Here is an 11,724-nt window from a genome sequence, read left to right as displayed (position 1 = left end):
CGTCTACAAGCGCATTGACAAGTGCGAGAAGTGGGCGGAAGTCCGACGTGCCCTCGATAAGGCCAAGGAGACATACAAGCCGGACGCGACGACTCCGGGCGCGTCAGAGGGGCGGCCGGACGGCTATAAATTGGCAAAGAAGGGGAAAAACGCCGACGCGGCAACCGCGCGAGTGCAGGAGTCCATCGAGCATTGCCTCGCTAACGCCCAGGCCCGGGCCGTCCTACGCGAAGAGAAGACCGAGGCGCGGTGGTCGTCGCTGATGAAGAACAACGCCATCAAGCTCGACCTGCTCCGGACGAACGTCGCCACGAAGAAGAGGAACACCGACATGGCTTTTCTGATGGGCGGGGCGGACATGCTCCAGAGCAACGACGAGAAGCTCAAGGCGTGGTACCTGGTGCAGCGCGGCCTCATCCTGAGCGAGCTGCCGACGGCAACGCCGACGACGCCCATGACCACACGGACGCCAAGCCCGAACGACGCCTCTACATTGCCGCCCAGCAGTGCCGAAGCCGCGCCGACACAGCCCAGCACCGAAGCAGCTCCGGCACCGCCGAGCCCGCGCACGCCGACTCCGCCAACGCCTGGAGCCGACCCCGCTGAATGAAACATTGCGCACGCGAACTTGCGGCGGCGGCGCTCTGTTTTTTGTAACACCAGACTACGTCCGATCGCTGGATTTGCGGCGTCTTTTGTGAGAGCGGGAACGACCAAGTTTAAATTTCCCGCATCGTGGGACCGGCGCGTGGGGGCGTGACTGGGAGATAGGTCACCCCAGAGACCGAACTAGCGCCAGCACGCCCCCAGACCGCTCTATTTAGGCGCCCTGGGGGACCGAACGGCCGGAGATACCCTTAGTCCCTTGCCATCGAATTCCGCCAACCACCATGGCGGAAACCAGAGGCCACCGGCCAGCCGCGCCCCCGCCCAACACGTAGCTTCCCCGTTGCGCCTCATGCGGACCCATGATGGTCGCTGACATCAGGTGCGTGAACGGCGGGAGTCACGGGAGGCACCTGGCTAGGTCGACTGCGAGCATCTTAGTGGCTGGCGCAAGAGCCTCGTGGATGCAGCGCGCCGTGGCGGTGCCCTGCCAGGACTTCGAAATCCCCGGTAATTTGAGTTCAAACCCGTTTCAACTTTAGAAATTTTGCCAACATCCTATTTTACATGGAGTCGGAACTACAATTTTGGTTGGTACCAACTCTAGTAAAATCCTAGCCAGAACTATGCGACGATGATGATGGTAAACAGCTAATTAAAGACAACAAGGAAATGGTAGACAAGTACTCCCTCCATCCCATAATGTAAAAGATTTTTTGATACTACACTAGTGTAAAAAAAACGTCTTACATTATGGGATGGAGGGAGTAGAATTCTGCTGTTGGATAGTTGGTTGGTCAACCTTGAGCAAAGGCGGTGTAGCCAATGCCGCTTTTGTCCTATTTTGCCCAGCTTCAAATTTAGAGCTCCAGTAAACATTCTTTCTTATTTTAAGCTCAGTTTTGTCACCTTCGTATATGGGTCAGGATTCGTACAATTACAATGGTGTGAGATGATGCTGGCTATCAGTTTCATCTGATAAGGCATACAATTGCATTAGAGATCTCAAGTACATTTATTTGAATGGTATACAATCACACCTTAAAACAATTTTTCCATGGCCACTTGAACACAGTTTCACAACTTCCAAAACAAACAAAAAAACAATACAACAGAGTTACATTATAATAGTTTTGAAACAAACTTAGATTGACACTCCTGTCAAAATAAAAATAAAAAACTTAGATTGGCACCCCTCTTCGCTTCCTCCCTGGAAAGGCACTGCCTTCATGTGCGCCCTGAGCACGACTTGTAACAAAATGAGGAAATGAGTTATGAGGAGGTATCCTTGATTCCCATGCAATTATAATGAAGTCTTGTTTCGGCGTAACACTAGGATCTCTTATCAGTTCACCAAGTGACAGACTTGGCAATTTCTTCTTGATTGAAACATTAGATGTACAAGGTATCATGCTAAGCGGATGCAAAGCAAAATCCGTTATGTTCACCGGATGGTCATCTTCTAAAAGCGTGCTTGGCTGCACACCAAATGTGGAGAGATTTCTTTTAATGTATCTTAGCCCCTTGTCCAATATGCAACGCCAATACTGAACACTGAGGTTCATTCTCAACACATCCGCGAGTATATTTATTGCGATAAGTGTATCTGGCACATTGTGCAACAGCTTGTCAAATTCATCTGCTAGCTTTACTAGTTGTGGATGTTCTATGGGGTCTACACTCCCGAATGCCAGTGTCTTGAAAAGGTACTTCAACTCATGGCTAGACAGACCACTTAGAAAAATGGGTTTCACTGATCCGAATCGAGCTAATGTTTGAAGTCTACTTAAGATGATGATCTTGCTTCCTCTGCCCATTCTAATGGCAAATAAGTAAAACATGTTCCAATCATCTTGGCCAATATCAGAAGCAAACTCAATAACTACCAATATCATTCCTTCCATGGTCATTCCATCGTCAGGTATTCTCAAAAGGTTGTCTCCATTCAAGTGCAAAATAGAGGAGAAGCGTGAGCGAACCCTTTCGTCACCACACGCATGAGCAACCAAAGTTTTCTTCCCAATTGCTGCACCACCTATGATCGGAAGAACTGCGGGTGCATCATCACCAGGAGAGTCGATGTGCTGTAACAAGAAGCTCAAGAGCTTTTGCTTCTCAGCGTGTCGGCCGAACATGAAATTGTCTGTGTAAAGATAAACATCATATGGCCTACGGGACATGCGCTCGCATCCACCGAGAAGAACAATAAATTCTGACATATTAGCAATAGCAATTTCTAAGCTTTCCAAGGCACCATGTGACTCAAGGCGCGTGGCCTTATCATTTGTAGTTCGAGAACGCTTGGCTAAATATAAGCTGCTGCCAGATGAGTCGTTGATGCTAACCTTGTCGAAGCCTGCACTGTCTGGGAGGGCATGGTACCTCAAGTTGTCCAGCACATGGTGTCCTCGGTACATGGTCTCTGAGAGTGTCTTGAGCTGCATCATCATCCCGGAGTTGGTTATGTATCTCGTGTCCGCCTCCTCAACAATGGTGCAAACTCTCATTAGGAGATGCTGCAACCGCTCCATCACCTTCTCCTCGGAGTGTGCCCGACTCGAATGGTACTTGTTCAGCAGCAAGGAGATGAAACGGCTCACAAGTTCACCTGCAACTGCAGACATGGTATCAAGAGTCTCTGGACAAATAAAGTGGTCTCAGCCAAACATCTCTTAGGAAAAGCAAGCCGCTTTATATATGAAGCAAACCACTAGAGCCACAAAGATCCAACAAACAGGTCCACGCCCACTGCTGGGAAAGGCTTATAGGTGAAACCCAATGAGTGGCGGGCAGGACGGGGCACCCGCCACAACTATTTTTAAAAACAAGTATTGGCGGGTACAAAAAACTGCCCGCCACAACTAATAGACTAACTGTGGCGGACAAAATGTGTGCCCGCCACAGGTGTACTCACCCGGGCAGGACTTGTCTGCGTAACTCAGCAGTGACGGGCTCTATCAGGCGACCTCCATAGGAAGATGACTGAGCAGTGGCGGGCTCTGTCTTGCAACCGCACTAGATATCCTTGCCACATGTCCCCCCTTTTGCCAGAACATATCTGGGGCGGTTGCTCATTGCCGCCTGTCATAGCACGATCGCAGTTTATCAACCCACGCGCACCCCCGTCACCCCATCACTTCTCCCCCATGGATCTCGCTCTCGGCGCCGTCGTCGCCTTTGCCTCGCCGTCATCTTCGTCTGCCTCGCTGTCCTCTTGGCCATCCCCGTCGGCCCTGCCATCCTCTTCGCCACCCCCGTTGTCCCTACCATCCTCTTTGCCGCCCCCGTCGGCCTCACCGTCACCGTCGCCATGGGATCCGGTACGATCTCATCGTCCCCGCCGTCACCCACACTAACGGCCGTGGCCGCCATCAACTCCAATGGCCATGGCCGCCACCCACATTGGTAGGGGAGCTAGGGTTAGCATTAGGAGTACGTGGGTTAGGGCTCTAGGGTTTGTAAATTGTAGATTGTAGTTACATTCTTTGTTCGTAGATTATAGGAACTTTCTTATACGTATTTGTAGATGGTAGACCGTGGATTATAGGAACTTTCTTATTCAAATTCGTAGATCGTAGGCCGTAGATTATAGGAACTTCCTTATTCATATTTGTAGACCATAGACCGTAGATTATAGGAACTGTCTTTACAGGGATTCATAATAAGAGCTAATGTTATGAAGAAACGTTGATTTATTTCTGTTTCGCCAAATTTCTAGCACTTAATATGTTCATTTTATAGGATAGTTCATGCCCAAATTTTAACATAGTGTTGTTGATATTATTAGTTACATTCTTTGTTCATAGTTTATCATAGACATACGGGTACATAGCTATTTGTGGTACCGAGGTAAAAATTTATAATATTTGTGGTACCCAGGTCCAAATTGGCTATTGTTGCATTGAAAATGTATATTTAACTATGTAGCAAAGTTTCACCACGGAAATGGTATGTGGACTTTATCTTGGCCAGTGACGAGAATCCGAACTCCATACTTGAGTCATAATCAATTTAGACTAGTTAATTACTTACTCGAGGATTGTTGCACCTTGTGCATTCTTCGGAGTTCAGGCTTGATCTGATGCCGGCAACGATTCCCATGCCCAACCTGCTTGTAGTCAATTTTATCGGTATTGGTTGTGCTTCTTAGCAGAGGCGAGCTCCTTCCTTGAAAGACAAGACAAGCAGAAACTTGAGTAGTGTGGGTGGGTACACCCGGGAGTAGACAACCCACTCTCTAAATAAAGAAGGAAGTAAGGGGATTGTCGTGTGCTAATTTCATCATGTAATAGTGTTCTGGAAAGACATATCAGGCAGAGAGTAAAGAAAAGAAAATATGTAATAAGAGGGCTGACCGCCAATTTTCTGGAACAGCTCTCGTCTGGTGGAATCAGTATGCCATACCATCAAGGAAGTCAAGTTCCTCTCAAATTGAATCACGGAAATTTTGAATTCTTGTGCATGGGCGAAACAGTATCGCTCCTGCAAAATAATATCATCTGCACCTTTGTGCCAGAGGCGTGTGGGCGAAACAGTATCGGTCCCGCTCTGTTCCCCATGGCTTAAATCCACTGGAATTCAGGTGTGTTTGTTCAAAAATCCAGTTTCTGAGCAATATTTGTTTCATCTATATTTCAGTTTCAACCATCAGCAGGAGAAAAACAGTGCACAAATATGATACGCACATGATCGATATTCGAAGAAAAACGAGTCAATTAGCCACTGGCCATCATTATTCATTCCCATAATCTTTTGGAATGACGGGAAAGTGGTGTGGTAGATGGAGGGATGGAGGCAGTGTAAGGGACTAAGGGTTTACCTTTCAGTGGACTAGTGAGGTCAACTAACATACCTTGGCAAATTTTCATAAGAAATCACAGATCATTGCAATGAGAATTGCACGAATGTATAGTACAATTTGGTCACTTTATCACTTTGTGCTTCTACATTCTTCGTAAGAAACCACAGTTTTCCACCAGAAAAGAACACAATTTGAGTAACAACAAATGGTGTTGGGCTGAAGACAGAAGCAAATGATTTACTCATTGTGGAAGAAACCAAATTCATCAGAAATGCTCATCAAATGCGTCAGCAACAGCTCGAATAAGACGCTTTTCCATCTTTGCTTTGCTTCCTGAATTTCACATAAAAATAAGCTCCAATACCGACGGGTTCTGAATCTGCTAGAAAATTTAGCTTTCATAGGATGTGATAATGACAGCATATATCAGAGCAACATGATAAACTTCTTATTTATTTGAGTCGGACAGTTTCCCACAGAAAAATAAATCTTATAGTTACAATCACTGTTTGAGCATCACCATCACTGTTTCCTTGTTGAGGTCTAACCGTCTAAGCTGGACAGCTGACTGTGCTGTATCTCCCGCTACTGCATATTCGAAGAATACAACTTCAGTTCTGGCAAGTTCTAGAAGGACCGGGTCACAGGGATGATATATACGGCATACTGCTCTTTCTCCTGTCAAAGACAATGATGCTAAACATGACGAGCAAAAAGTAGTCAAAACTTGATTAATTAAGAGGTGCAATTGTTTCCTTTTTGCTGCCCTGTCATAGGGTCCTGTCTCTGTCTGTAATAATGCTCAGCTGCCAAATTCTTTTCTGTGTTGCTCCCTGGAGAAAATAGGGTGGCAAACTTAAAACTTTGCCAAAATAAAAGGTTTAGGCTGGAGTCTTGCGTAGAATCACAGTTTTTGTGTGAAAAGGTATATGTTTTTATTTTGCGAAGTGTGTGAAAACTAAAAAGTATATGTTTATTTTGTTCTATACCTAAAAACTGATGTACTATTTTGGTTACTATATTAACCTCTCACTGTTATTTATTACTGAAAACAATTTTTTTAATAAAAGCATCACCATCACAGTTTCATTTCTGTTTCTTTCCAGAGTTTCCTTGTTCTTTCGTTGCTATATTAACATCTCACTGTATTTTGCTTCAACTGACCGTCAGTTGTCAAAACTTTTCTTCAAACAAAAAAGGTAGTCAGAAAAGTAGATTAAGTGACGCATTTGTTTCTACTTTGCTGCCGTGTGTCATAGCGTCCTGCCTGCCATGCTCAGCTGCCAAATTATTCTCTGTTCCTCCCTGGAAAAAAGCCACCAACAAGTTAAAAAGGGCTTCCTAAAAAGTTTAGATCTATATTCTGGAATATTGTGTAGAATAGGCATATTTCTTTAGATTCCTTTGTGCGGAAATATTTTTTTATATGTGTCTTATACCAAAAAAAATATGGTGCACTTTTAGTTGCTACATTAACCTCTCATCATTATCTGTGCAAACAAATACGTATCTTTTTAATAAAAAAATTAGTGTGCACACAACATGCATTTGAAATATAAATTATGCACAGAAATTTTCCAAAATTTCCGGTCGCATGCAGTTGACAGAATTCCTTTTCCGTACTTTTTGCAGGAATGCTGAACTTGACCGGCAGAGTAAAAGTGTCTGACAAAAATTGTTGAGGAGATGGAGACTTCTCCACTATCATATTTACCACTACAGTTACTACACCCTGTATATATAGCATATTTGCATTTCTTAATCACCAGATGTCAGAAAGATTCATCAAAACAAAATCCAACCCACCATGCTTCAGTTTTTCGTCGTGTTCATGCTTTTCATATCTGTTCCTCCGGTGGCGTGCTCTGGTGCAGCAAATGGCAGCAGCACTCTGACAGAAGGCCAAGAGCTCAGCGGCGCCGACAGGCTTGTCTCAAAGAATGGCAAGTTCGCGCTAGGCTTCTTCACATCAGGCAGCAGTAAGTCCTCCTCAGACAACACTACCTTGCCCAACTGGTATCTAGGCATATGGTTCAACAACATCCCAAAGTTCACACATGTATGGATTGCAAACAGAGAGAAACCAATCACTGGCCCAAACTTTAGATTGTCCAAGCTCAGAATCTCAAGGGATGGCAATCTTGTCATCCTAAACCATGCCACTAGATCCATAATCTGGTCCAGTCAAATAATAGTAGTCAATGGTAGAAGAACAGGTAACAAAAAAACTTACGTCATGGCGGCACTCTCGGACAATGGAAACCTTGTCATACGAGACGCCTCAAACACATCCGTCGTGCAGTGGCAGAGCTTTGATCACCCAACTGATGTTTTCCTCCCGGGTGCAAAGGTCGGCCGAAACAAGGTCACCGGACAGAAGTACAGTTTGGTTTCCAAGAAGAACCAGATAAACCCAGCTCCAGGCCTATACTGCGTGGAGCTAGACCCCACTGGTGGTCGGCAGTACTTTGGTAAGCTTTGTAATTCATCCATAGTGTACTTTTCCACTGGCGAATGGAACGGGCGGTACTTCAACTTGGTGCCGGAGTCTTCAAGCACTAACTTTTTCCATATCCAATTCATCGAGAATGATGAAGAGGAGTACTTCACTTACACCCCTTCGGATCCAACATTGATCACAATCTGCCTCCTTGATGTCTCTGGTCTTATCGAGCAGCTTCTTTGGGTTGAAAGCTTGCAAGATTGGGAAACCATATATATCCAACCCAAGGCCTCATGTGATGTTTTTGCCGTTTGCGGGCCTTTCGCAGTTTGCAACGACAACGCACTTTCGTTGTGTCACTGCATGAACGGCTTCTCCGTGAAGTCACCAGAAGACTGGGAGCTGGACGATAGAAGAGGCGGTTGTATGAGAAATACTCCACTTGAACATTGCAGCAGCAACAAAAATAACCTTACAGGGTTAACCGATCAGTTCTTTTCCCATACCCAGTGTTAGATTGCCATATCATGCACATAGCAGCATGGAAACAATTGAGAGTGCACAAGAGTGTATGCAGGTTTGTCTAAGAAACTGCTCATGCACTGCCTACTCCTATGGCAAGAGTGGTTGTTCTATCTGGCATGGTCAACTTATTAACGTAAAGCAGTATAATAATGGCACTGTCAATAGTGACGGAGAGATTCTTTTCCTTCGTCTTGCTGCTGGAGAGGTGCAAAGTTGGGGAAACAACACAAAGGGAAGAAGAAGAATGATCATCGGCCTCATTGTTGGTGCTTTCGGCTTGTTGGTGATGCTATTGATTATTTGGATGGGAAAAACCAAGTGGTGTGGTCATCCACTTAACAACACTGAAGATGGCTATGGAGTTATAGCATTTAAGTATGTTGATTTGCAGCATGCAACTAAAAATTTCTCAGAGAAGCTAGGTGGAGGTGGTTTCGGCTCTGTATTTAAGGGGGTTCTCCGTGACTCGACTGCCATCGCGGTGAAGATGCTCGATGGTGCGCGTCAAGGAGAGAAACAGTTCAGGGCTGAGGTGAGTACAATTGGAATGATCCAGCATGTCAACTTAGTCAAACTGATTGGTTTTTGTTGTGAAGGTAATCAAAGGATGCTTGTTTATGAACACATGGCAAATCGTTCTCTTGATGCCCATATATTCCAAGGCAACGGTACAATGCTGGATTGGAGTACAAGGTACCGAATTGCCATCGGTGTTGCTAAAGGCTTGTCCTACTTGCATGAGAGTTGTCATGATTGCATAATACATTGTGATATGAAGCCAGAAAACATACTTCTCGATGTATCCCGTGTTCCCAAAATTGCAGATTTTGGGATGGCAAAACTTATGGGAAGGAACTTTAGTCGAGTTCTAACAACAATGAGAGGAACCGTAGGATACCTTGCACCTGAATGGATTAGTGGAGTGGCAATCATGGAAAAGGTTGATGTTTACAGCTATGGAATGGTACTGCTAGAAATCATGTCTGGAAGGAGGAACTCATCCCCTCAAGAATGTACAAGCAATAGTGATCATGATGTTTATTTTCCTGTGCAAGTTGCGCGTACTCTTCTTGAGGGAGATGTTGGGAGTTTGGTCGACCAACAGTTATATGGTGACATCAACATGGAGGAGGTTGAAAGAGCTTTCAAAGTTGCATGTTGGTGCATTCAAGATCATGACTTTGAGCGTCCGACAATGGGCGATGTGGTTCAGGTTCTTGAGGGCCTAGTAGAGGTTGGCATGCCCCCAGTGCCAAGATTACTTCAAGCTATATGTGGAAGCTCTTATTCAACTTGAATATAATCCATGGAGGGAAAAAGTTCAAATTTCAGCAGGGTTGTGATAACTGATCTGAAAACTTACCTTTCATACACACTTTTCCGTAGTCATTTTTACTATATTTTGAGAGGATAGTCATTGTTACTATCAAATACATGTCTTCTCTCTCTTATTGTACAAACTAGCTGGGCATCTGTGTGGCTAGGTTTGTAATGTATCGTCACTTGTATCACTTTGCATGCCAAATGTTTGTTTCTCCCATAAATATCAGTTGACTTTATTGGTAGCACAGTACAAATTTTGTAGCCAAAATACTGTTGGAACTCTGCCCTCAGAATCGATCACCTCAAAACACGGAAACACACGCGCACAAAAGTTTTTGCCAAGGGTACGTCTCGTACCCTCTACATTCCTCTCCTTATTGCTTTTCTGTTTTTCTCGCCACGGTACAATCCGATATTACATGACCCCTATACCCGCATATTTATATGCGTGGACCTGGACGACTGGCCGGTACAACCCGACTCTGACTACTACTATAATCCTAGCTGTCCAGTCCAAACCGGACTCACCTTGACGCACAGCAAGGACTACTACTTTGGCACTAACCAATACGTACATGGAATCAGCTAGCACCATGATATGGAAGCCAACTCTAACACGTGTACATACGACCGAATAGTAATCCCAGCCGGACAACTACTACTTAGGCGACACTAACTAACCAGTTTAGACAAGATTACCTAACAAATACATCTTCGGATTACGTTCTAAACCTTGAATTAAAGTGATGAATATTAGAAGTTAGATGGCTGCTACAACTTCTAACTACATATACCCAGGATTGGTGTTCTTCTTTGCACCTTTATTTCTTTAAGTATTTGCTGTTTCCATCCTTGCCACCAGATGGCTTGTTTTTCTGCCCCTGATTTATGTTTCACAAATAAGGATTTCAGAATCTCCAATCAGATTGATCCATTCAAGTATCCGAGAACTTGGCCAAATCAACGCTCGCGCAGGGTAGAACAAGAAACTTTAGACCGTAGTTAGCCTATACAAAACTGACCAAAAACTTTGAGTAATGTGACATCATGTAGGTAAAATCAGGAGCTAAACAGTAAAAGATTCACCCAGGTATAATACCGCTATGCAAAAGGCTAGCACTTGGGTGTGAAGAACCAAGAACGCACACGATGGTGTTTAGCGGTTACCAAGGACCCTAACTTCGCAACATAAAACTTTGTAGGTTCTTGCAAGTTTTCATGCCAAAATATCATGTAGAGAAAGGTGTACAAACGAGTTTCAGATTCAGTGCTAAAAGTGCTCAAAACTTCAACCACTGAAATCTTTTTCGTGTGTAGAGCTCCTCGACTGGTTTTTTGGCATGAAAACTTGCAAGCACCTACAAAGTTTGATCTTCTTTGATGCTGCAAAGTTTCAGATTTTTTTTTGTTTTCTATTTTTTATATTTTAATGTTCATAGAGGGTGCCTAGGCACCCGAGAGCTGAAAATCCACTCTCTTGTACTCCCTCCGTTCCAAATTACTCGTCGTGGTTTTAATTCTAGTCATGGATGCTTTGTGGAGTCTACACTCCCGAATGCTAGTGTCTTGAAAAGGTACCTCGACTCGTCAAAGACAGAACACTTAGGAAAATAGGCTGCACTGATCCAAACCGGCCTAATGTTTTAAGTTTACTTATAATGATGATCTTGCTTCCTCTGCTGATTCTTAGTGGAAAGGAGTGAAACTTTTTCTAGTCATCATCACTTACATCAGAAGCAAACTCAATAACTACCAATGTCATCCCAAACATGGTCCTTCTGATATGAGCATGTAGTTGACCTCTCTCCCCTCCCTCGTGTCGCCCCGCTTGGGCGACCCGAGGGGCGAAAACCCTAGCCCCGCCGTCCCGCTCCCCTCCTCGCCCTTCCCTCGCTGCCGCCTGAGGCAGCTGCTGCCGGGCAAGCTCGGCGCGCTGCTGATGAAGGCGGCAGCGGGGCCCCTTGCCGCCTTGCCGCCCACGGGGGGCCTTTGTATCCGGGGCGGCGGCCCCGGCGGGTGTGTTGTC

At 45.1% G+C, this 11,724-nt stretch overlaps 1 protein-coding gene and 1 pseudogene across 1 annotated transcript; one reads left to right on the top strand and one right to left on the bottom strand.

Annotated features, from left to right (window-relative positions):
• Positions 1–1,787: 1,787 nt before the first annotated feature.
• On the bottom strand, positions 1,788–3,230 carry LOC125540747. Its single transcript, XM_048704319.1, has one exon. The coding sequence runs from the start codon at positions 3,228–3,230 to the stop codon at positions 1,788–1,790; it is 1,443 nt and encodes a 480-aa protein (XP_048560276.1).
• A 3,673-nt stretch (positions 3,231–6,903) lies between these two features.
• LOC125540746 lies at positions 6,904–10,771 on the top strand (annotated as a pseudogene).
• Positions 10,772–11,724: the final 953 nt, after the last annotated feature.

Source organism: Triticum urartu, chromosome 2 (assembly GCF_003073215.2).
Source record: "Triticum urartu cultivar G1812 chromosome 2, Tu2.1, whole genome shotgun sequence".
Classification (NCBI taxonomy): domain Eukaryota; kingdom Viridiplantae; phylum Streptophyta; class Magnoliopsida; order Poales; family Poaceae; genus Triticum; species Triticum urartu.
This window is presented reverse-complemented; position numbering and strand designations above follow the sequence as displayed.

Excerpts from the sequence above, each read along its gene's own strand:
- LOC125540747 (XM_048704319.1), bottom strand. The coding sequence starts at position 3,230 with ATGTCTGCAGTTGCAGGTGAACTTGTGAGCCGTTTCATCTCCTTGCTG.